This window comes from Phoxinus phoxinus (assembly GCF_949152265.1).
Source record: "Phoxinus phoxinus genome assembly, chromosome: 22".
Classification (NCBI taxonomy): Eukaryota; Metazoa; Chordata; class Actinopteri; order Cypriniformes; family Leuciscidae; genus Phoxinus; species Phoxinus phoxinus.
The window spans coordinates 6,276,907-6,303,657 of NC_136897.1; the positions used below are offsets into that span (position 1 = coordinate 6,276,907).

Consider the following 26,751-nt stretch of genomic DNA (forward strand, 5'->3'; position numbering starts at 1 on the left):
ACTTCACTAGCTTTTATTTTAGCCATCGCGGCTAAAGCCAAGCCAGCTGTTCTGGACCTTTTCTCCTTATAAAATTATTTGTTTGTGTCTCTGTCGTGTTTCTTTGTGAGAAGACTTTGAGATGGTTGTGTTAAATAGCAATAACAATGAGGAACAGGATGTAATGTAAGTGTATTTTTTAGCTTGTAGTCTGTAGCTAATGCTCCTATTTGTCTCAGCACATAACGTTAGCAGCTACACGTCAATTGTTTTTGTTAGCCGGCCAAGCTCATTAAAAACAAACGTCAGATACGTCTCTCAAGTCTTCGTTGCATCTAATGTTTTACATGAATTAACTAATAATAAGTGATGTAACGTTACTTGTTTAAAACTGGTAGCAATGTAATGATTGTTAATGTCATATAAATGAATGTTGTTGAGCTCCTCCGCTAAATGAAAGGCCATTATATACACACAAAAATGTAAGGTTACAATTCAACTAAGGAAAGTAAACTAAGTGGGAAATAACCGAAATTTTAAATAAGCTGCTAGAATAAAAACCGTATATCGCATCTGATCTAATTTCGTGTCTGTAGGTTATTTAGTAACAGTTAAATGTATAATGTCCTATTTACTGGGTTCTCTGTAAGTTATCCTGGGCAGCTTCTTCACAACAAATAAACATAAAATAATAATAGTAAAATAGACAACTAAAGTTTGCATATGTTTTTCCAGAGATAAGCTGTGACCTACTTCCATAAATCATCTGGCCTGTGGCTAGAGCTATAAATAAAAGCACAACAGTGGGTCTCCATAGAAGGGTCTGTAGATTCACTACAGCAGTGCAATGTGGAAAACTATCTTAAAATCCACTAAAACATTGTGACCAACTTAAAGTAAAATGTGTGACTGTCATGTTAGTGAAATATGGAGTAAACCCTTTGTGAGAATAGTTTAGTGAATCAAGTCAAATCTGATTCCTGTTTGTCTTTCAGCCTAAATGAGCGGCGCTGCTCATCTCTACCCAACTCTCCTGCAAAACGAGTTTCTCCAGCTAAAAAGAAGCAGTTCTTTATTAACCAGGCCATCCGGAACTCTGACCTCACTCCCAGAGCCAAGGGCAGGAAGAGTCTTCAACGACAGGAAAACAGTGAGTCTTGCTGTGATGTTTGGATTCTTCATTATTTATGTTTATTTTATTTACTTTTCTATTTATTACATACTGCACCGGAAATGTAAAAAACATTTCTTTCATCATTTACTCACCCTAATGCCATTTCAAACCCACTTTTTTTTCTGTGGAACACATTAGAAGTTTTGCACAATGTTCACGCTGCTCTTTTCCATTATAGTGAAAAATATAGTACAAAAGTCTATATGATGGTTTATGACTGTAACATGGCACTCATAATTCAAACATTTTTAGAATAAAGGTGTGGTCACATTAGTGTATGAAGCACTTTTCAAACCAAGTAGCTGTCTGTTGGTCAGTGCTGCGAATTTGCTTTGAACTGAAAATTCGCCCTCACACGAAACTCCACAATGCATGGATTCCTATTGAACAGACTGAAATTTGCCTTGTGAAATTTTGCTAAACAATGTAACTACACTTTTATTGTAGCTCAATCAGTTGAGCAGCTCCAAAGGCATGGGTTCGATTCCCAGGGAATGCATGAACTGATATAAACACTCACCAGCCACTGTATTAGGTACACCTTGCTAGTACCGGATTGGACCCCCTTTTGCCTTCAGAACTGCCTCAGTTCTTCATGGCATAGATTCAGCTAGGTGCTAGAAACATTCCTCAGGGATTTTGGTCCATATTGACCATATTCCACCACATCCCAAATGTGCTCTATTGGATTGAGATCTAAGAACTTATGCGTCAGAAGTGGCGTACGCTTCTTTCTGGGCCTGTTTTGTGCGTACGCAACGGTTATAAATGAGGCCCCTGGTGACTGGCCGCCATTTGAGTATAGTGTGACATCATTGTCAGGATCAAGAAAACAGTTTGAAATTATTTGAGCTTTATGACATGGCACGTGATTCTGCTAGAAGCAGCCATCAAAAGATGGGTACACTGTGGTCATAATAAAGGGATCCACATGGTCAGTAAGGTATTACTTATGTAGACTGTGGTGTTTAAACAGTGCTCAATTGGTACTAAGGGGCCCACATTTTGCTAAGAAAATATCCCCCACACCATTACACCAGCACCAGCCTGAACCGTTGATACAAGGCAGGATGGGTCCATGCTTTCATGTTGTTAAACGTCAAATTCTGATTTTACCATCTGAATGTCGCAGCAGAAGTTGAGACTCAAAAGACCAATTTTGATGAGCCCATGCGAATTGCAGGCTCAGTTTCCTGTTCTTAGCTGACAGCAGTGGCACCTGGTGTGTCTTCTGCTGCTGTGCCCATCGTCCCATCTTCAGTTCGATGAACTGTCAGATGCTCTTCTGCTCTTCTTTCATCCTGCATAGATGTTTGCATTAACATGCACTTGATAGGGGTGTACCTAATAAAGTGGCCGGTGAGTGCGTGTGTGTGTGTATGTATATATATATATATTGTAGCAAATTAGCTCGAAAGGGAAATATAAATATTTAATTATAATTCATATTACAATCAATTAACCTGTTCATCCAGCCAACAGTATTAATCGTCTATCAACTCTCAGAAAGGATATTTTTCATAGCCACAGAAAAATAACTCTTTCTTACTGGGTACAGTGCTATTCAAAAACATGTAGCTGTAATCGAATCTTTAAAGACACTTTGATTTGCAAGCAGGGATCACAGAATCAATACTCATGTTAATGTGCACAAAAGTTTTATTTAACTAAATCACGAATACACAAGTCTAAACATACACGTACACCCAATCATGCATACATGGGTATTATAGAAAATGAAAGTGAATTAAACTATGAAATTAATCTATGGGAACGTAACCACACAAACAGTCAGTTCCACCTGAACAGAACCATCAGTCTGCAGCTTATACTAAACCTGTTTATTTAGTTAAATGTACAATATTCTTGCAATGCCTTAGCCATTGAACGAGCGTCCAGAAGCAGTCTCAGGGAAAAGTATTGACGGTTCAGTAGTTTGATGGTGGTGAAGTTGCAATCAAATTCTTCCAGGTTGAATAAAGAGATGAACTTGCCGTGTTAGTCTGACTCGGTTATGGTCGAGAAAGTTACAGTTGGGCTGATTGTACCTTGAGGCACCTCTGGCTGGGCACCGGGGGAAAGGTCCCGTGGTCAGACAGTTCACACGAACAGCAACCAGAAGAAGAAAGAAGAGAGGGAGGGTCACTATGACAGTGCCCTTTAACTTCTGTGGAGGTCACACCTCTTGAGTTTGGCTTGTTTGTAAGCTGACTCATTTGCATGATCAGAGTGAACGCAGTTTGTGTCCCTTTATGCTCTGATTAATATAACAAGTATACGATACATGCTATAAGGAGGTGATATACACCAATGTGTGGGGCGTTAAAACAACGATTATTTTGATTGGAATCATGATACTAGGGGTGTCGGGATATATCGTAATTGACGATAACCGTGATATTCAAAAAATGAAATATCGTTATCGTGTTAATTAGGGGTGTCGCAATATACTGAGGATATAATGGCGATAACCGTAATATTTCAATATTTCAGTAGGTGCACTCCGCACTCCCAGTTCGCTCACCAGTGTGGAAGTTGTGGAAATGGGGCAAACCCACCAACCTCTTCACTCATCACCGCCTGGGTAATCTTGCAGATTTGGCCGCTGTACAGAGATTAAGTTGCCATTATTTTGCTAATCCTGAAAGGGAAATATTACATTAACCTTTTAACTGCTGATGCCTTTCAGTGTTTTATTATTTTTTACATCACTGTAGTCCAAAAGTGTGCTCATTTGGATAAAAACTATACTTCAAATATCTTTAGAGAGCAGTCAAATATTTTCTATTTTTACACAAAATAGGACGATGTGAGCATTATTGAGTGCTAAACTCACATGTAATTTATGTTTCATTCATACTCGATGCCGGAGGGCACCCTCGTGCAGAAAGTCCACAAGTGAGACTCAAGAGTAATGAGTTCCAGGAAATCCCTATGGACAAAGACATCCAGCGATCACTGTAGCTGAATAAAACGCAGATTTTGACTGATTAAACATGGAGAATTAACACACCATTGCGACAGTGTTATGGTTTATCTGTTTTCTTAAAGCCATCCCAGGTATTTTCATAATAATAATGTATATTTATAATGCAATGCCAATTGACAGAGATCTGGAGATCTGTGCTGCGTTCCAGTCCACTTTTAGACACGCAGTTGCGAACTTCCCTAAGCACTTCCCCTCGGGGGAATCCCTGCCGCCATTTTGAAGTGCGTTCCACTTCGTGAAGTGTATATGGATAGACCCTTGTACCCTCGATTTTGACCAAGGGAGCAAGTCTACTTCATATGTAGGCCTACACTTCAGGCACCTATATGTCCCACCATGCAGTACGATTGTGACGTCACCACAGATCTCGTCTAATCACCCCCACAACAAACAACTCTATGATATATTAATTATATATTTTTTATTTAAAACAACCCAAACACACCAATATAGATTTGGATGCTGCATTAAACAAATTCTTAAAGGGATTTGAACAAATAATAATACATCAACTCCATAGCTGATTCCAAGTGATCAAGGGCTTAGGAGGACGTTCCAATTCAGCCCATCACAGTTTCCGCCAGTAGTGGGCACTCGTGCAACGTAAGCAATGACGTACATCCGAGTGAACGAGACGGAGGGAAGTTAGCGAGTGAAGGGCATGACAATTTTGGACTGGAACGCAGCATCGATCTCACCATCATCGAGTCCATCTGGGAATACAAGAAACAAAAAACTGAGACAGACTAAATACAGAAGAACTGTGGCAATGTCTCCAAGACACTTGAAGCAACCAACCTGCAAAGCTACAATATTGTGAAAAGTTTTAGGCACTTAAAGTAAATATATGGTAATAAATAATGCGCTTTTAACCCTTTGCGTTTAAAACCGTTTTTGTCCTAGTTACATTTGCTCATAGTTTTTTAGGTAGATTTGCAGGTAGGTTTCTTCAAGTGTCTTGGAGACGTTTAGTCTATGTTAGTTTTTTCTGTTTCTTCATGTAATCACAGACAGACTCGATGATGGTGAGATCAGTTCTCCATGTGGAGCATACAGGCTGTTTTAAGACTTCATGTACATAAAAAAATCTCTCTGGATTTTTACAGTTAATGGATAGAAAAAATGGAGAGAAAAAGGTTTAGTCATGATTTTGTAATATTTTGCAAACTCTGCTTCTGTGTAGCTCGTTTTCTGGACAATCTTTTGGAACGGGACGAATGCTCTAAAGAGGATGGTGAAGGGCATGAAACAGCCTCGCCCACCATCTTCACTGAAGCCTGCTCTAATGGAAACTATGTGGAGGTAAAGCATGTTTCTTTAACTGCTCTCAGTTAAGGGATATTTTGAATTCTTTAAATCTTTCTCTCATGTCTCTCAGTACTGGAGTGATTTTATGAATCGTTCTGGGGAGGAGCAAGAGCGACTCTTGGCTCTGCTGGAGGAGGAGGCTCAGAGGACCCACTCTAAGAGCCATAAAGACCAAAGAGAGGGTCTGACATAATTTAATCACACAAACTCACTTTCTCTCTCTCACGAGAGAGGGTTGCACATCAGTTTATTATACCACACACATCTTAAGATTTGTTTATGCGTGACGTATTCACTTTAGTGTAGACCACTACTTCGCACGCCAGAGAGGCATTTGTACTTCACATGCTCTCTGTTGCCCTTAGCCCCCTTAACCTATGGCTCTAAACTGCACTCGAGCATTACGTTTTGTACAGTTCGCAATTTAGAGACTTAAGATCAGGGCCGTGCACAGACATTTTGGGGAGCAGGTGCTCAAGCTAATAAAAAAAATCACTCTCATAATTAGCCTCATAATTAGCCTACTATAACAATTACATTAAAAAGTTAATTACTTACTGAAAAATATGAAGTGAAAAAATCAAATGATACTTTTCTGTATATGATACTTTTATATGAAACTGAAACCCCCAGTAGGTGGCAGCAAGTCTTAATAAGTGAGTCAAAGAATAATTTTATTCACTGATTCATTCAAACTGGCTGATTCATTCATGAACAAAACATCTCTCTGTATGTTGCAGAGAGATGCAACTGTTCCCCTTTGTTCTGAACTATTTCTGTTCATGAAATAGAGATCAAACTGTCAAAATGGACAATACTGTGTTTAAAATTAATTAAAATAGTTTTAAAATGAATCTTACATTTGCATTCGTGCTGATATTCGGGAAAACATCACTTTTGTTTGCGTAATACTCCTAATCCCCCCCCCCCCCCCCCACCCCACTCTGCCCTAAACGCAGGCACTGGTTGAGCCAGAAGTCGGGATGTGTCGGAACATTCAAACAAACAGAGCAATGTTACGATAGTGCCACAGTATTTGCACTCTGTATAGGTGAACTAATGCATGATTTACTTATGGGTGTCTCTGCCGTTAATCTAGAGATTTGAAGTATTCTAACATGAAAAATTACACTCTTAATCTTTATTAATTCAGTGATTGACATATTTGTGAAGATCATTCTCCTATCCTTTGAGCAGTAAATCCTGCTGTCAGGGCTCAGGAATGTTTCCAGAGGATTGATCGAAGGCTGCGTGTGACGCTGAGACGCAAACAGATTCCCATGGTTACACTCTTTGTTATTTACTTGATCAATGTCTTTTGACTTTTAACAAGTATTCCCCCTATATCCATTTCTCTTGTCCTATCATTCCCTTTTTTCTGTCTGATATCTGTTCATCCATTTTCTTTTGTTTAAGGGAGTGTTGGAGAGTCTGGAGTCCGACCTGCTGGGATTCTTCATGGCACATCCACACTCAATTTACATTACCAAACTCAGCAGCAGGTGCACAAATTACAACAGTTAATGCATCTCTCACCTCCACAGACTAATTCAGACCACCACTAACTATTAAACATGCATGTTGCTTGAGACATCAAAAGCAGTAATGTTAGTATATCAGTTGAATACCATGTTTTGATTCAGATGTGTCTGTGTTTCTTCAGTTATGAGCGACTGCTCCTTCATGCCATCTGCCAGTACATGGATCTGACCTCTGCTAGTGAGTGAACTTTATTACTTCTTTAGACGTTGGCAATTTATGGCTATTTTCTTGTGAGGCTGGTGTGAATTCTAGTTTCTTAAGGTCGAACACTTTCACAAACTCATTGTATATAGTCAAGAAAATATTTTTGAATTCTATGGTTTTACGTATCAGGAGAACATTATAAAAAATAATATATATATATATAAAATATCATCTGGCTTTAAAATTAGGTAATTACGACCTCACATGAACAACAACACAATACCATATTACACTGTGTCATTATTTATTGAACAAAAATAATTGGACAATATTGGACAAATAATTTATTGGAAAAACTAAGTACACCCTTTGATTTAGTTGCTTGTTGTAGACACTTTTAGCAGCAATTACTTAAAGTAATAATTTTCTGTATGTCTTTATCAGTCTCTCACATCGTTCTGGAGGAATTTTGGCTTGCTCTTCTTATAAGGTTGCTTCAGTTCATTGAGGTTTGTAGGCATTTGTTTATGCTCTGAAGGTCCCGCCACAGCATTTCAATCGGGTTGAGTCTGAACTTTGACTGGGCCACTGCAACACCTCGATTCTTTTCTTTTTCAGCCATTCTGTTTTAGATTTGCTGGTTTATTTTGATCATTGTGTCACGGGGTGACGACCAAGTGGAACTGCCCCGCTCTAGTTTTGTTCCTAGAGGGAGCGAGTTCGATGGAACACCGGAACAGTTCCGGTTTCTTCCGGTGTAAACAACCCGACGGAGCTTGCTGATTAGGGAAACGAGTGACAGCTGGGCGAGAAGCAGAGATTGAGCCATGAGGGGGATTATAAAAGGATCCGGTTGATGGGCAGATGGGTGTGCTCTTTTTGTGAAACGTGACCGCGAAGTCTGCGCTTTGTGCTGGAGGTTGGGGCAAGAGGACTTTTGGACGAACTCAGGTTGGAGGCAATACGTTGCGGTTGAGCTACTGGTTGTATCGGACGATCAGAGGACAGATCGGGAAAGAACTCCCTACTAGGAAGAAAACGCTATGATGTGGTAAAACCGTCCGGTGAGTCCTGTTCTGAACTGTTTAATGCCAGTGGAGACTCTAACGCCAGCCATATACACCGGTTGGATGCACAGTTTGCCAGTGGAGCGGAGCGAGTCGACTGGGGGCTACGATAAGAGACCTTATTCACTGTGAGTTGATGTGAGTTGCAGTGCTTATTGTGAAAGTGAACACGTGTGATCATTTGAAGTGACTGAATCATGCACTAGTGTGGAAATTGAAGTTTTACGTCTGCCTGTTCTCAGTCGTCTCGTCGTAGGCTCTGAAGGCCGAACTGGAATGTGCTAACTGTTGTGTATTGAGTATACGCTGTGTAGGAATGCAACTTCGTCCTGTCCAAGTGGAAGAGGATTTGTGAGAAACTGCTCGCTGCCGTGGAATGCTGACAGCGCTGTACTGCGGTAAGAAGATTCAGCTGTTGGATGTTTAGTCTGTTATTCATCACGTCTGCTCTGTGAATGTAGAAAACTGCCTGTTGCTATGGAATGCTGTTGTTGCTGCCCTGTGGAGTGAAAGCCCCGCTGTTGACGACCGAAACCCGTATACGCTTCTTGGGTCCTGTGAACATAGAGACATTGTCTTCTGCCCGCGAACACTGCCATCGTTGCTCTGTGAGAAATTGTTCTCTGCCATCGAATGCTGTCATCGCTGCTCTGCGGTAAGAAGATTCAGATGCTGGATGTTCAGTCTGCTATTCATCACGTTTGTTCTGTGAATACAGAGAAATTGTCCTCTGCCCGCGAACACTGCCATTGTTGCTCTGCGAGCACTTGTCCTTGGCCATCGAATGCTGTCATCGCTGCTCTGTGGTAAGAAGATTCAGTTGCTGGATGTTCAGTTTGTTATGCATCATGTTTGCTCTGTGAACATAGGGAAACTGCCCGTGGCTATTAAATGCTGTTATTGCTGTCCTGTGGAGAGATAGCCCAGCTGTTGACGATCGGAACCTGTATACACTGCTGGGGCTCTGTGAATACCGAGAGACTGTCCTCTGCCCTTGAATACTGCCCTCGTTGCTTTGGGAGGAATTGTTCTCTGCCATCGAATGTTGTTGGCGCTGTTCTGTGGTAAGAGGATTCGGATGCTGGATGTTCAGTCTGTTGTTCGTCACAGTTGATTTGTGAACCCAGAGAAAACTGCCCGTTGCTATTAAATGCTGTTGTTGCCATCCTGTGGAGAGGGAGTCCAATGGTGGACGACTGAAGCTGATACACACTTTGGGGCTGTGTGAACACAGAGAGTCTGCTCGCTGCCCTCGAGTTCCCGCCCTCACTGTCCTGTGGTAAGAAGATACAGTGGCTGAATGTTAAGTCTTTGATTCACTATCATCATTCTGTGCACATAGAGAACCTATCACCCCCAGCCGAAGAGGAGCTGCTGTGCAGACCCCCGTCCGTGCCTGAGTCATTACTTACCTTCCATTACCTGCCTCCCGTCGAAGAGGAGTTGCCGTGCAAACCCCAGCTAGTGTCTGAGTTATTGCTCACCGTCCATTACTTACCTCCAGCCGAAGAGGAGCTGCTGCGCAAACCCCCGCCGGTGCCTGAGCCATTACTTACCTTTCATTGCTTACCTTCCATTACTTACCTCCAGCCGAAGAGGAGCTGCTGTGCAGACCCCCGTCCGTGCCTGAGCCACTACTTACCTTCCACTACTCACCTCCAGCCGAAGAGGAGTTGCTGTGCAAACCCCCGTCCGTGCCTGAGCCACTACTTACCTTCCACTACTCACCTCCAGCCGAAGAGGAGTTGCTGTGCAAACCCCCGCCAGTGCCTGAGCCATTACTTACCTTTCACTGCTTACCTTCCATTACTTACCTCCAGCCGAAGAGGAGCTGCTGTGCAGACCCCCGTCCGTGCCTGAGTCATTACTTACCTTCCATTACCTGCCTCCAGTCGAAGAGGAGTTGCTGTGCAAACCCCCGCCAGTGCCTGAGCCATTACTTACCTTTCATTGCTTACCTTCCATTACTTACCTACAGCCGAAGAGGAGCTGCTGTGCAGACCCCCGTCCGTGCCTGAGTCATTACTTACCTTCCATTACCTGCCTCCAGTCGAAGAGGAGTTGCTGTGCAAACCCCTGCCAGTGCCTGAGCCATTACTTACCTTCCGCTACTCACCTCCAGTCGAAGAGGAGTTGCTGTGTAAACCCCCGCCAGTGCCTGAGCCATTTCTTACCTTCCATTGCTTACCTTCCATTACTTACCTCCAGCCGAGGAGGAGCTGCTGTGCAGACCACCGCCCGTGCCTGAGCCATTACTTACTCTCCATTGCTTACCTCCAGCCGAAGAGGAACCACTGTGCGAAGCTCCAACAGCGATAGATTCATCACGTACTTCTGGTCGAGAGGGACTGAAGAGTGAACTACCCACGCCACCTGCTGGATAGAAAAAGGAGATTTGACTTGTTTTAAGTAAATAAAAATAAACGTTTTGATCATTACTTTGTCTGTCGCTTGGTGTCTCTGGGTAACTCCTCGAGGTGGTACGTTGCTGAAGGGGAGGGAAGTCCACCCCGACCTGTGACAATTGTCCTGTAGCATGAGCCAATTTCGGCCAAGCTTTAGCTGTCGGATAGATGGCCACATCTGACTCTTGAATACTTTGGTATAGCAAGTTCATGGTCGACTCATAGACTGCAATATGCCTAGGTCCGGTGGCTGCAAAACAAGCCCAAATCATCACCCTTCCACCTCCGTGCTTGACCATTGTTATGAGGTGCTTGTGTTTGGTTTTCACCAAACGTGGCACTGTGCATTATGGCCAAACATCTCATCTGTCCAGAGGACATTGTTCCAGAAGTCTTGTAGTTTGTTCAGATGCAACTTTGCAAACCTAAGCCGTGCTGCCATGTTCTTTTTTTTAGAAAGAAGAGGCTTTCACCTGGCAACCCTTCCAAACATGCCATACTTTTCCAGTCTTTTTATAATTGTACTGTCATGAACTTTAACATTAAAGTTAACTGAGGCCTGTAAAGAGGTGTAGTTCTTGTTTTTTTTTGCTATTTTTCTCAGCATTGCATGGTCTGCCCATGGGTGAATTTGCTGGACATCCACTCGTGGGAAGATTGACAACTGTTTTGAATGTTTTACTTGTGAATAATTTGGAATTGTGCTCCTTGGCATTGTGTTAAGACACACCTGAATGCTCCAGACCAGCAAACTGCCCAAACTTCTGCTTTTATAGAGTTGATCACACTGGCTGATGATCAATTAATCAAAGACATTTGATTGGCAGCACCTGACTACTACTTACCCTCTTAATTCCTATGAAAGCAGTAAGGGTGTACTTAGTTGTCAACCATGGCTTCTCCATTTTGGTCTAGTTTTTGTTAAATAAATAAAGACCAGGTGTAATATGTCATTGTGTTGTTGTTCATCTGATGTTGTATTCACCTAATTTCACTTTACCCGTTTGGTTTTTTGATTTGTACGGTTATATGCCATTCAGAAATTATTAGCCACATTTCCACTGTCGGGCCAGTACGCACAAGGGCTATAAACAGGCCAGCCGGGGCTATCTTAGAGGCCATAATCAAACCGCATAAACTGGTATTCATAATTATTTCACATAGAAGAAGGAACTCAAAAATGATCCGATAAGTCATGGCTGAAGGGGTTGCAGGCACTCCGCTTCACGTCATGCTAACAACGCCCTTCAGCCGTGACTTATTCACAATACAGCACAGCCTCTCGTACCTTATTGCTTACACACACACATATATATATATATGTGTGTGTGTCTGTGTGTGTGGTGTGTACACTAGTGGTTGAACTTCTTCAGATTATTTAAAGTCGACATTTAGGCCTATGTGATGAAAGTCGAGTCGACTAGTCGCTGATGACGTCATTGATGAACAAATAAGCCTGAGCCTTGAGCTGACACTCGAACATGGGTTGCCTTGTGCACAGCTATGGTATATGACACTGCGCTCCTACATAACAGATCATTTTTTATCAGTTCTTTTGTCTTTGGGTCGTTTTTAATCAGATACAGAAAAGTCAAGTCAAGTCATCTTCATTTATATAGCGCTTTTAACAATGTAAATTGTTTCAAAGCAGCTTTACAGTGATAAACGGATAATTTAAGGTAACAGCGATTGTTTTGGCTTTATAGCGGTTCTTGAATAAATATATTTTCCAGCTAAAGTTAGTTTTGATTGATTCACTTCCGTCGCAACGATCATTAGTTATTAAATTAGAGACCGCTAAGATGACACCGTTCTCTCTACACAGACTTTAAATGCGAACTTGTGAGAAACGCTGATGGCGCTCACATGCGCATTAAGAATTAATTCTGTAGTAATGCGCATTTGAATATATGTGCGCAGGTGTGTAATTGTGTGTCTGCTTCCCGGACAATGGTCGGAAGACTGTTCCAAAGTTTTGGTGCTAAATAGGAAAAGGATCTACCGCCAGCAGTCGATTTTGATATTCTAGGTATTATCAACTGGCCGGAATTTTGAGATCGCAATAGACGTGAAGGACTATAATGCGTTAAGAGCTCGCTCAAGTACTGTGGAGCTAAACCATTTAGTGCTTTGTAAGTAATCAGCAATATTTTAAAATGTATACGATGTTTAATAGGGAGCCAATGCAGTGTTGACAGAACCGGGCTAATATGGTCATACTTCCTGTTTCTGGTAAGAACTCGAGCCGCTGCGTTTTGAACCAGCTGTAGTTTGTTTATTAAGCGTGCAGGGCAACCACCCAGTAGAGCATTACAATAATCTAGCCCTGAGGTCATGAACGCATGAACTAATTGTTCCGCATTTGTCAATGAGAGCATATGGCGTAATTTAGATATATTTTTAAGATGGAAAAATGCGGTTTTACAGATACTAGACACGTGACTTTCAAATGAAAGATTGGTATCAAAGAGCACACCCAGGTTCCTAACTGACGACGAAGACTTAACAGAGCAGCCATCAAGTGTTAGACAGTATTCTAGGTTATTATGTGAGGAAGTTTTTCCAATAATTAGATCTCTGTTTTTCAGAATTTAGTAGTAGGAAATTACTAGTCATCCAATTTTTTATATCAGCTATGCATTCTGTTAATTTTGTGAATTGGTAGGTTTCGTTAGGTTTCGAAGAAATATACAGCTGAGTATTATCGGCATAACAGTGAAAGCTAATTCCATGTTTCCTAATGATATCTCCTAATGGTAGCATGTACAGAGTGAACAGCAGCGGTCCTAGTACTGAGCTTTGTGGTACGCCATACTGAACTTTTGATTGATAAGACATCTCTTCATTTACTGCTACAAACTGATAACTGTCAGATAAGTATGATTTAAAGGGGTGGTTGATTGCGATTTCACTTTTTTCATTTTAAATAGTGTGCAATGTTGCTGTTGGTGCATGAACAGTATCTGCAAAGTTGCTGTGCTGAAAGTTCAACGTAAGCAGATATATTGTCTTTTAAAAATCAGGAAGTTTAATGCCTACAAAAACGACTCGAATGGGACTACAACGAGATACTTCCCGGGTTTTATACGTAGCTAACCCATACATTTACATCAACCCTCCCTCCGGAATATGCAAAAAATGGGGCGTGGCCATATTTCTGCGGCGTTGTGGAAGAGGAAGAATTATAGTGGAGAGCTGTAGCCATGCCGTCGAAAGTGTGTTATTTTCACCCAGCTGTCATGTCTTCGGTGTTCGGGCTTCCTATGGACGCTGTAGTTCGTCAACAATGGCTACAATTTCTGTTTCATTATGTTCCTGAAAATTACAATCGTAGCTCTCTGTGCTGCGCATTTTACGGAAGACAGCTTCCAGAATCTCCACGAATTCAATGCCGGATTAAACGAGAAACTGTGACTAAAACATGAAGCAGTTCCAACTTTAAACGCAGAGGCAGCCGTTGTTGGGCCACAACCTGTAAGTAAGACTTAATAATTTTAAATGTTTGCATGTATAATTTCAAACGTGATGTTTTAGTTTTATCAGGGACGTAAACAAATGCCAGCGCTCGCGTTATAGCCACTTAATTATGCTATTTCGTGTGTCTATGACAAACGCGTACAAACATTTTGAACCTGCAATTTGTAATTATGTACTAATTTTGTAAATGTTTTTTCCATGTATACTTTATGAAGTAATTTTTCAATTTGATCAAGAACGTAAACGAATGCCAAAGCTGTTTGTTTATAGTAGCCAGTCAGTTCGATGCTATTTTGTGTATAAGACAAACGTGTAAAGTAAAAAAATATATATATGTAATCGCAACAGCAAACTTCAGCTGCGGTATTACTCAGTCATTCATTCAGTTATATTAAATGTTTAATCAGGAGAAAACCGTATCTCAAAAGCTAACAAGTGTCAGCAGTGGCATTTTCAAGTAACAGCGTATCGAAATTATTATATAATAATAGTAGAATATAATAATAATAATAAAAAAAATGTACCATTCAGAAACGTTTTGTAAGAGCCGTGTTTGGGGAGGTTCTGCTTGACTCTCTTCATTGCCGCTTTCTGGGTCTGATTCTAGCTCAAACTGTACGGCAGTATTGAAACCATTATTTACATTTGACCAGAGCACATGCAACTTTCGCCCGTAAAGGTGATGGGCATGAAGTTTCCGGACAACGTGCACTGCGCAGTTTAGCCAATTACAACACACCGGCCCAACTAACCAATCTGAGCCCATGCCTGTTTCTGGGGGAGTGGTTTCATAGAATCAGGAAGTCAACCGGTCGTTCAAATGACAGAGGAGAAAGCGGCTTACAATAAAGGTCAAATTTATGAAAAATAAGGCTTAAAAAAAAAAAAAAAAAACGAAGACATGTTATATTGCACCCCATAAATACAATCATGCAAAGAAAAAAAGCAGTAAACCACCCCTTTAAACCATGCTAGTGAAATTCCACTAATGCCAACATAATGTTCGAGTCTATTTAAAAGATGTTGTGGTCAATGGTGTCAAATGCAGCACTAAGATCGAGTAACACTAATAAAGAGATACAACCACGATCGGAAGAGCAAATCATTTTTGACTCTAACGAGAGCTGTCTCGGTACTATGGTACGGTCTAAATCCGGACTGAAAATCCTCGCAGATATCTTTCTTTCTAGAAAAGAAACACAGTTGTGAGGATACTGCTTTTTCTAGCATCTTTGACAGAAAAGGCAGATTCCATAGCCAGCTTAAAGGTTTTTGGTACGTATCCTAGAGACAAAGACAAATTAATTATATTAAGAAGAGGATCTATGACATCTGGAAGCATCTCTTTCAGTAGTTTAGTCGGTATATGGTCTAACGTACATGTTGTCGATTTAGATGAATTAACGAGTTTAGAAAATTCTTTCTCTCCTATAGCAATAAATGTATAAAAAAATTCCTCAGGGAGACTACAATGCACTCCCTGATGCGATACTGTAGTGTAGTAGACGGTTGCATAGTTATAATTTTGTCCCTAATATTATCAATCTCATAAGTGAAGTTCATAAAGTCATTACTGCTGTGTTGCTTGGAAACTTCTGGGTTTGAAGCTTTCTTTTTCGTTAGTTTAGCCACTGTTTCAAATAAATACCTAGGATCAGTGTTGTAGTCGAGTCACCAACTGTCGAGTCCGAGTCGAGTCTCGAGTCCCAGTGTTCGAGTCCGAGTCCAAGTCCGAGTCACCAAAGAAGAGTCCGAGTCGAGTCCAAGTCGAGTCACCATTACCTGAGTTCGAGTCCGAGTCGAGTCTCGAGTCCTGAGTTCGAGACTATATTTTAAAGATACTTTTGTAAAAATTTTAATAAGTTTAGAGATTTTCATTGTAAATGGATTAAACAATGTTGCGGTGTCCAACTGAGTATGTGTGGCTGTGAGGAAAAATCAAGAGAAAAAAGATTGACGATGTAAAGTAATTTAACAGTTAACAATAAAACGACAAGCTTCTTCTAGGCTTGGTTTCTTCCTGAATTAATCCGTTTCTCCCGAAATTAATGAAAGTAAGAGGTCGGTGAACTGGGAGAAGAATAAACTTTATGGTTGACTTACTTACACTGTGTATATCTGATATGAATTAAATATCTCAGAAAATATATTTGAAAGGATTGTTTATTGCTACTTCCATAGACACCATTGTATTTTACAAACTATAAATGTATTGTTTTGCTATAAATTGTATGTATTTAAATATCTGAAATCTAAAATAAACATAATTGTGTTATGGTATTGTCACGAATCAAGCCTCTGTGGTTCCTCCTACTCACCACCAGAGGGCGCCCTCTCCAGAATATTGACATTATCCATTTAAACTCCATTTCCCATGACCCCGTGCCTGTTACTGATTATCTGCACACCTGCCACTTATCATCCAGACTGATTATCTGCACACCTGCCACTCATCATCCGGGCTATTTATACAGCCTTTCTCCACTGCTTCAGTGCGAAGTCTTGTTCTGCCCTGGCTAACATTTCTGAGCGTTTTCCCTGGATTCCTTGTTTCCTCGTTGTTGACCCTGGACAGTTTTCATCGTATCGACCCTTTGCTTCTTGCCTTTGTGACCCTGCTTTGTTTGCCTGGATATTCTTTACTCTGTCTGCTGCCTGCCCTGAAACTCTGCCTGCCTTTTGACTACGTTTTTGTTTAGCCTTGGATAACTCTCTTGCTGGTGTTTGACCCCTGCCTGTTTGTTCTACGGTTTATTGCTATTCAATAAATACTGCACATGGATCTCCACGCCGCTGCCTCTTCCTTACAGAAGACTTCGCCAGACACAGATCCAGCAACGATCATCCAGTTATCCACCGAGGTCTCTGCCCAAGCTAACGTCCTTGTTACACACCAACAACAACTAGAGCGTCTAACAGCCTTGACTGAGCAATTAGTCACCACGCTACAACAACTCAGTTTACCCCCACAAAACCCCAACCCACCTGCGAGCCCAGCACCCAGTATGCCCGTATCTAATTCCTCCACCGCAAATCCTCGTCTTGCTTTCCCGGAGAAATTTGATGGGTCACCCGCCAAGTGTAAGGGATTTCTTCTTCAATGTTCCCTGTTCGTTGACCAACAACCCACGTTATACCCCACTGACACCAGTCGTATAGCCTTTGTGGGTACTTTATTAACTGGTCGAGCTCTGGAATGGGCAACTGCAGTATGGACCGATGGTCAGTCCCCATTTTCTTCGTTTTCTGGCTTCCTACAACGATTTCGTGAAGTGTTTGATCACCCGGAGGAGGGTAAGGATCCCGGTGTTCAGCTCTTAGCTCTCCAGCAAGGAAGAAACACAGCTGCTGAGTTTGCACTCACCTTTCGTACGTTGGCAGCACAAACTGACTGGGTTGAAACCACTTTGAAGTTGCTGTTTCGCAAAGGTCTCAATCTGGAACTTCAATCTGAACTTGCATGTCGCGATGAAGGAGCAACTTTGGACCAATTCATTAATCTGGCTATCCGCGTTGATAATTTGATACGAGCACGCAGACCCACTAGAAATCTAGCTTACCACACTACCACATCTCCTGACACGAACAATCCTGAACCCATGCAGATCGGAGTAACCCGTATCACTTCAGAGGAGAGAGAACGACGCATTCAACAGAATCTTTGTTTGTATTGTGGTCAACCAGGACACCTAAGGGCATCCTGCCCCAGGCGACCCCCTCTTCGCAACACTACCACTGTAAGTCCTTCAAGACCTATCTCTCGCTCTTTATCATGTGTAGAATTCTCAGCTACGTTAATGTTCTCTGGCAAATCCGTGATAACCACGGCCATGATTGATTCAGGAGCAGCGGGTAATTTTATTGACAGTGATTTTGCCCAGTCTAATCTTATTCCATTAATACCCTGTGAATCTTTGTTGGCAGTGGCGGCGCTAGACGGACGTCCCCTGGGTGCAGGCCACGTCCATTACACCACCGGATATGTAACACTGCAAACCGGTTCCTTACACACAGAAACCATTCAGTTATTCCTTATCCAGTCACCCAACCATCCCATAATTCTTGGACTTCCCTGGCTACAAGAACACAATCCGCAAATTTCCTGGATCGATAAAGAAATCACCCAGTGGTCCGACAACTGTCAACAAAATTGTCTACAATCTGCTGCTCCCATGCCCGTTCAAGCTGCTACTGTGCTTCTAGAACCCCATTCTGCTCCACATCTTCCACCAGAATATATCGATCTTAAGGAGGCCTTCAGCAAGATCAAGGCATCTCAACTTCCACCTCATCGTTCCAGTGATTGTAGTATCGAACTAATCCCAGATTCTACGCTCCCTAAAGGTCGCATCTTCCCCCTATCACAACCTGAATCAGAAGCCATGAAGACATACATCGAGGAGGAATTGGCTAAGGGATTTATTCGACCGTCCACCTCCCCAACCTCTGCCGGCTTCTTCTTTGTCAGTAAGAAGGATGGAGGGCTTCGCCCATGCATCGACTACAGAGGGCTTAATGACATCACTGTCAAATATCGCTACCCTTTACCTCTAGTCCCAGCAGCCCTCGAACAACTTCGTACAGCTAAATATTTCACCAAACTTGATCTCCGAAATGCCTACAATCTCATTCGAATTCGAGAGGGGGACGAATGGAAGACTGCTTTCTCTACTGCTACAGGGCACTATGAATACCTGGTTATGCCTTTCGGGCTGGCCAATAGTCCCTCTGTATTCCAGGCATTCATTAACGATACCTTCCGAGACATGCTAAACAGATGGGTTATCGTATACATTGATGACATTCTCATCTACTCAGACTCCCTCAAAGATCACGTCAAACACGTTCGTATGGTCCTACAACGCTTAATCACTCAGCAATTATATGCCAAGGCAGAGAAATGTGAGTTTCACCAAACTTCCGTGTCGTTTCTTGGTTACGAAATCAGCCCAGAAGGAGTTGCCATGAATGACAAGAAGGTGCAGGCAGTGTTGAAATGGCCACAACCCAACACAATCAAGGAGCTGCAACGATTTCTGGGGTTTGCTAACTTTTACAGACGCTTTATTAGAGGCTTCAGTACAATTGCAGCTCCTTTGACATCCTTGACCAAGAGAGGAGGACAAAGACTACTCTGGTCACCAGCAGCCTTACAATCTTTTCACGACCTGAAGAACCGTTTTACCAGTGCTCCTATATTACACCATCCTGATCCAGAGCACGAATTCATCATAGAGGTGGATGCATCCAACACTGGCATCGGTGCTATTCTCTCTCAACGTCAGGGCACTCCCCCCAAAATGTTCCCGTGTGCTTATTTCTCACGTAAGCTCACCACAACAGAGCAGAACTATGATGTCGGGAACCGTGAACTTTTAGCCATGAAGGCAGCCTTTGAGGAATGGCGACATTGGTTGGAGGGGGCCAAACATCCTTTCCTGGTACTAACTGACCACAGAAATCTGGAATATCTACGATCCGCTAAAAGACTCAACCCAAGGCAAGCAAGATGGGCACTATTCTTTACACGGTTCAATTTCACAGTCACTTACCGACCTGGGTCAAAGAACATTAAGGCAGACGCTCTCTCCCGGCAACATGAATCCTCTCATCAACCACCATCCGGCGAATCCATCATCTCACCCACACTCATTCTTGCTCCAGTGCAATGGGATATTATGACAGAGTTAACAGAGGCTCAAAAATCAGATCCACCTCCACCAGACTGCCCATCCGACAGAACATACGTACCACCATCCTTCCGCAAAAGAATCACCCAATACGTCCATTCATCACCCAGTTCCGGCCACCCTGGCATCACCGCCACTCTTCAACTACTCACAAATCGCTTTTGGTGGCCTTCCATACAGAAAGATACCATCTCCTTCATTCAAAACTGTCCAACATGCAGTGTCTCCAAATCCTCCAAACAACTACCAGCCGGTCTACTACAACCATTACCCATCCCTCAACGTCCTTGGTCTCACATTGCCATAGACTTTGTCACCGACCTCCCCAACTCACAGGGCCACACCACCATACTCACAGTGATAGATCGATTTTCCAAAGCCTGTCGACTCATCCCATTACCTAAGCTACCCACGGCCTTTGAAACTGCCGAGCACCTGTGTAATTATGTGTTTCGATTCTATGGTTTACCTGAAGACATAATCTCGGACCGAGGACCCCAATTCACCTCCCGCTTATGGTCGGCATTCTTTCGACAGCTCAATATCAATGTCAGTCTCACATCTGGTTACCATCCACAATCCAATGGCCAAACTGAACGTCTTAATCAAGAACTCACTCGATTTCTAAGGTCGTACTGCCACCAGAATCAATCAGACTGGAGTCGCTACTTATTATGGGCTGAGTATGCTCAAAACTCCCTCCGTAAGTCCTCTACTGGTATGACTCCCTTTCAGTGTGTCCTCGGCTTTCAACCCCCATTATTCCCATGGTCAGGAGAACCCACTGAACTCCCAGCAATCAACGACTGGTTACAGAGAAGCGAGACTACCTGGAATGAGGCCCATGTTCATCTGCAACGAGCTATTAGGAGACAGAAGGAACAGGCGGATCGTCGCCGTCGTCCCAATCCGACATACCTTCCTGGTCAATGGGTCTGGCTCTCTTCACGTGATCTTCGCCTTCGGCTGCCATGCAGAAAACTTAGTCCCAGGTACGTGGGTCCTTTCAGAATAGTCAGACAAATTACTCCTGTTTCTTATCGATTGGCTTTACCATCCAGTTACCGTATCTCACCCACTTTTCATGTCTCCTTGCTCAAGCCCGCTGGTGGTCCGAGAGGGGAGGTGGAAGAGGAAGTCCGTGACCAGAGGCCCCCACCCATCATCATAGACGGCGAGGAGGCCTATCAGGTGCAAGAACTCCTGGATTCCCGACGCCGGGGAGGAGCTCTACAGTACCTCGTGGATTGGGAGGGGTATGGCCCGGAGGAGAGGTCCTGGGTCAATTCTGAGGACATTCTCGACCCTTCTCTTTCTTCTGAGTTTCATAGGACCCATCCGGAAAAACCAGCCCCTCGAGCTCGAGGAAGACCCCGGCGTCAGTTGCCTCCTCGCGTCAGGAGCCGCTCGCAGGGGGGGGGGCTCTGTCACGAATCAAGCCTCTGTGGTTCCTCCTACTCACCACCAGAGGGCGCCCTCTCCAGAATATTGACATTATCCATTTAAACTCCATTTCCCATGACCCCGTGCCTGTTACTGATTATCTGCACACCTGCCACTTATCATCCAGACTGATTATCTGCACACCTGCCACTCATCATCCGGGCTATTTATACAGCCTTTCTCCACTGCTTCAGTGCGAAGTCTTGTTCTGCCCTGGCTAACATTTCTGAGCGTTTTCCCTGGATTCCTTGTTTCCTCGTTGTTGACCCTGGACAGTTTTCATCGTATCGACCCTTTGCTTCTTGCCTTTGTGACCCTGCTTTGTTTGCCTGGATATTCTTTACTCTGTCTGCTGCCTGCCCTGAAACTCTGCCTGCCTTTTGACTACGTTTTTGTTTAGCCTTGGATAACTCTCTTGCTGGTGTTTGACCCCTGCCTGTTTGTTCTACGGTTTATTGCTATTCAATAAATACTGCACATGGATCTCCACGCCGCTGCCTCTTCCTTACAGGTATGATAAGCGGGATTAAAAGAGAATTTACAAAAAAATGAGCTCAATGTTAAAATTGACCGGAGTTCTCCTTTAAGTGCTGAGCGCGTCCGTCTTTGGCTCAGCGCCAGCCATAGCACAAAAGCACAGTTTGAATTTGCCAGTTATGTCACGTCACTGTACATTCGCTCCTTAGTGGTCAGCTCAGCTGCTGCAAAGCGTGCCAAAATCGAAATTGCTGATGAGATGTAGAGGAACTTATCTACTGTTAAATGAATAATGCACGAGAATGCAGCGTAAAGTGAGTGACGTCAGTGAGTGTGTTGTCAAGCAAGGAGAGCGAGCGGTAGCAGTGTCTGTGAGGAAAAAATAGATCACGGCCGGTCTTGGAGCCCGAAACAGATAAAGTGTAACATCTTATATAAAATTTTTATAACCTATTTATTCAGAAACAACGTCATTCATTTGATGAATGCTCAAGCCCGATTTTATATATCGGCTCGAGTCCGAGTCCAAGTACGAGTCATCAGTCCGCGAGTCCAAGTCGAGTCACGAGTCCAGAGAATGGAGTCTCGAGTCGGACTCGAGTCCAGAGAATAAGGACTCGAGTCGGACTCGAGTCCGAGTCCAGGACTCGAGTACTCCATCACTGCCTAGGATTATGTTTATTTTCTTCTAATAGGGTTGAAAAATAAGCAAGTCTAGCAGCTCCTTCCATGAAACGTGAAATACCTCTAGTTTTGTTTTCTTCCAGTTGTGCTCCATTTTTCTGGCTGCTCTCTTAAGGGAGTGTGCTCGTTGTACCACAGCGTTGGACTATTTCCTTTAATCTTCTTTAAGCGCAACGGAGCAACTGTGTCTAAAGTGCTGGAAAAGAGAGAGTTCAAAGTTTCTGTTGCAATATCAAGTTCTTCTAAGCTATCCGGGATGCTGAGGTGATGAAACTGATTAGGAAGATTATTAGGAAGAAAAAGTAGCACAGTAAAGATTACATTTATATGAATGCATTAGTGTGAGCGACTGCGTGTGAATTGTACCTGGCAGCGTCTTTCTACTAATAGTGAAGCTGTGGGTTTGAGTTACTAAGAAATATGCTAGAACTTTTCCAGTCCATTAAAGTCGACTAATCTGTTCAACCCGTAGTGTGTACTGTAAACTGTAGTTTGGTTTTTAACAACCATAGCAGGGATGGCAGGTTAACACCACTGGCAATATGAAATTGACCCTCAAAATTGTTTATATTTTAATGTATTTTTACAACTAAATGTAGAAAATCAGTTTTATCATTATCTCTTGCACATGACCTAAGGAAAAACTAAAGTGTGTGATTTTCTGCAGGCTCTGACTGTAATGGTGCTCGACAGACTGAGGTAGTCAACAAACTGGAAGAGTTCCTGCCTCCGCAGTCTCTGCTCTCTGCCTACCTGGAGCAGTTTAGCTAAGCTGCTATGAATCCTGGCCACAACCAGTACCATTGCTGTTCATCCAGCCAGAACCGGCAACACTGCCTCTGACCTGGCCAACATGAACTGTGCGTGTGGCATTATGTCATAGGACCTGACCTGCAAGCCTTGCCCTTTAGGAGAGACTGCGCTAACTAAAGTGATGATCACTGTCCTCAAGTGTCACTATCTCTTTCATTTACTTTTTCTGATGTTTTGGAGCATGTATTAGTAGATGTTGTTACATGATCTGATTCTTTTTTCATGTTCTTGACAGAATTATACTGTCATGACATCTTTGTATAGAAGTAGAAACATAATTGTGTATGAACTCTAGAAGAAGCAGAATCTGATTGATAATTAATCATTTTTGTTATTGAAGTGTTCATGATCTTTACATGAATAGCCACATATAGTTAAAAAAAAACTAAAACTCAGGCTCCTACAAAATCAGCACAAATCTCATGATGGTTATGCAGTTATTGTATGTGTATACCCGTTCAACATGTTTATTTTTACTGCACACATACTGCACAACATTTTACAATTGACATGCATTTGATTTGTGCAGACTTGTAATTCTGCTAATTTACTTCAGCCAGTCCTGCCTGACAAGAGGGATCAGTAGTATTTTTATATCCAGCATTCTATAACTTGAATTTTGAGTGAAACCGTACTTGTCTTGTTCATCTGCTGTTATCAGGTGTCACACACTTTTTCTTTTTCTGCCAACATGCACTTAACAACTATGCCTTACCTGTGCGCCATATTTGTTTTGCATTTTCGTATATATTAAGCTTTACATCAAGGTTGTTATGGTTTACATACAGGGGAAATATTTTGATGTTTTAAACCATCAAGGGTCCTGAGACACTTGAGCAGTTCTTCATTGGTGCATTGGTGTTTATAACCAAAGTGTGTGTGTGTGTGTGTGTAGTGCTGATTCTCAGGCATCAACCTTCATGAATGTGGACTTGTACATTACTTTCAGTCACCTAAAAACCAGGTGTGTTGAAACCTTTTACCAAGAGTTTGTCTTTTAGAATAATATTTACAATTTTGTGCCAATATTTGATTAAAATGCTAATTATATCATGGTGGCAGAACACGAATACACACCATAGAGCACTTCACTGTATTTAGTTTTTGTCTGTGGCAAGTACCTGTTAAAATGATATCAAGCTTTTAACTGAGATCATATTGTGTGATTATTTCATGAATCAAATGCAAATCATGTGGACTTAACCATGAAAATAAAAAAGAGTTCTGTTTAAGCTTGGCTTCCTGTATTCACGTTGATGTAAAACATTAATTAACAAATGAGGTTTAGATGCTTAGTGAAAGAACACCAATGCCCTGTTCAAGTTCCCATTCTGTCTCTAGTTTCACCACAAAAACAAATAATTGTAATCATTTACTCACTTTTGATCCAAACCTGTATGACTTACTTGCTGAAGTGAACTTAATTAATTAAAATGTTTGGGAGAATGATTTGAAATCATTTATATAAAACTTATTTTTCTTTTCTTTTTTAAGATTTATGTTAATTTTTATTTAATAATAAAAAACTCAAGGTCATTTAAGACCACAAGCGAGTCAATATTCAATATTAAAACTAATCTTGGTTCCACTCAGTGGTCACTTCCTTGCTTTTGAGAATAGTTGTGAAGTGGTTCTTTTAAACATTTTGTTTCATTTGTTGCGAATTACCATCTTTGAAAGAGATTGGGACCACATTTCTTTCCTTATATCCTACTTCCTGTCTCTTAATTTTTTCTATATATCCTAATCATTTGTTAAAGGGGTGGTTGATTATGATTTCACTTTTTAATTTTAGTTAGTGTGTAATGTTGCTGTTTGAGCATAATCAACATCTGCAAAGTTACAACGCTCAAAGTTGAAAGCAAAGGGAGATAATTTGCTTTTAAAGAAAAAATAGGCAAGTTTTTTAAGTACAAGTACAAGTTTTTTAAGGACTACAATAAACGGCTGGTAGGGACTACACAAGCTTTCTCCTCAAATGTACATAAACCCCACCCCTGAGAACACGTAGTCCATGTTGAGAAGAGGAAAAGTTGTTGTAGTAGAGCACATTTGGGAGTCTGCTCAAGCTGTTGCATCCGTCTTCACATTTATTGCAATACAGTCATCAACACAAATGCAATAGCATGTCACTCGATAGGCATCTTACAACAGTTCCCACACAAGCGATTTTATAGATTATCCTGACAGAATATGCTAATCAAAGACTTGAAGATAGTTGTGTAGAGGTAAAATCTTTGCGTGGCAGGGGGAGCTGCCACTCGACCAGTCACGGATATATGCGCCGGCCACTGCGTTATATGTGCCTGCCACTCGACCAGTCACGGATATATATGCGCCGGCCACTCGACCAGTCATGGATAGCCTATATGCACCGGCCACTCGACCAGTCACGTATATGTGATATACGCCACACAATCTCTCACTATTTACATCTTTCAGACACTCCTATTGATACACAAGAGCACACAGACAGTGCAATACAGATCTTATTTACCTTTTTCTCATCTGATTTTTTATTCGCTCTTTTTACCCGTATGGGAACGCGCTCGTGTCTATATTAAGCGTCGTGCCAGCCACTACCAGCCACACGATCTCTCACTGTTTACTGAAGAATAACAAATTTTAAGAATCTATTTCAGATATGCTTCCTTACATAAACATCACGGTGAAGAATACTGATTTTAGCATTTGAGGCATAGATGAAGATTAAGTCAAGCAATTCAGCTGTCTGACATTAGCTTTTGTCTTTATGCACTTCCTGACCATTACGCTCAATATACAGCGGTGCCTTTGTCTCTATGATAATGTTAAGGTTTGAGCAATCAAGTCAGGATGATTGGATTAGCAATACAATAGAGTGTTATGCTGATTGGCTCTGTTTCTCTTGAAAACAGAGGGGTTGGGGGGGTTTCTGTCACATTGTTAATGTGTTCTGTTCTGTGTTGTGATCTTGTTTCCCCCTGTCTTTGTGATTTTGGTTTAGTCCTGTTAGTTTTTCCCTGTCTGTTTAATTAGAAATTCCCGACACCTGTGTCTTGTTCATTTTCCCATTTACCCCAGTTCTTTTAAGCCCTGTGTTTTCCCTCAGTGTTTGTTGGTCGTCGTCGTCGTATGGTAGTGTGCTTTGAAGTCCTGGAGTGTTTTCCTTTGTTCCTGAAAGTTTATTTAATTAATAAACTAACTGCATTCAAGTACCCGTGTCCTCGTCTTCGGCATCCTGCACCAAACCTGACAGAGCCCACCTCGCTTGTCTGGGATTCAGTCTTTTGGCAGATCGCATGTATTCCAAATTCTTGTGGTCAGTTGGAATCACAAACGGATGTTTAGACCCCTTTAGCCAATGACGCCACTCCTCCATAGCTGCTTTCATGGCCAACAATTCCCGGTTTCCGACGTCATAGTTCTTTTCGGCTGGATTAAGTTTGCGGGAATAATAGGCGCAAGGACAGAGCTTGAGTGGGGTTCCGTGCCGCTGTGATAGGATGGCTCCAATGCCCGCATTTGAAGCGTCCACCTCAACTATAAACGGGAGTTCTGGATCAGGGTGATGGAGGAT

At 42.2% G+C, this 26,751-nt stretch overlaps 1 protein-coding gene across 3 annotated transcripts; it reads left to right on the plus strand.

The window, feature by feature from the left end:
* Nucleotides 1–24,644, plus strand: r3hdm4 (R3H domain containing 4). Of its 3 annotated transcripts, XM_079597982.1 has the most exons (8): nt 1–165; nt 975–1,129; nt 5,326–5,444; nt 5,521–5,632; nt 6,648–6,733; nt 6,867–6,952; nt 7,114–7,169; nt 23,047–24,644. In XM_079597982.1, exons 1-8 carry the CDS (start codon nt 122–124, stop codon nt 23,148–23,150), a joined length of 762 nt encoding a protein of 253 aa, XP_079454108.1. In that variant the 5' UTR covers nt 1–121; the 3' UTR covers nt 23,151–24,644. The 3 variants fall into 3 exon arrangements, 2 of the variants coding, with proteins under 2 accessions (XP_079454108.1, XP_079454107.1); XR_013795926.1 differs by lacking the exons at nt 1–165; nt 975–1,129; nt 5,326–5,444; ... (2 more) ...; nt 6,867–6,952; nt 7,114–7,169 and adding an exon at nt 17,894–21,729 and having other exon boundaries at nt 23,047–24,638; XM_079597981.1 differs by lacking the exons at nt 1–165; nt 975–1,129; nt 5,326–5,444; ... (3 more) ...; nt 7,114–7,169; nt 23,047–24,644 and adding exons at nt 17,894–20,767; nt 20,877–21,086.
* Nucleotides 24,645–26,751: the final 2,107 nt, after the last annotated feature.

Excerpts from the sequence above, each read along its gene's own strand:
- r3hdm4 (XM_079597981.1), top strand. The coding sequence starts at position 17,916 with ATGATTGATTCAGGAGCAGCGGGTAATTTTATTGACAGTGATTTTGCC. Across the intron at positions 20,768-20,876 it reads TGCAGAAAACTTAGTCCCAG|CCCGCTGGTGGTCCGAGAGG; the intron begins GTACGTGGGTCC and ends TCCTTGCTCAAG.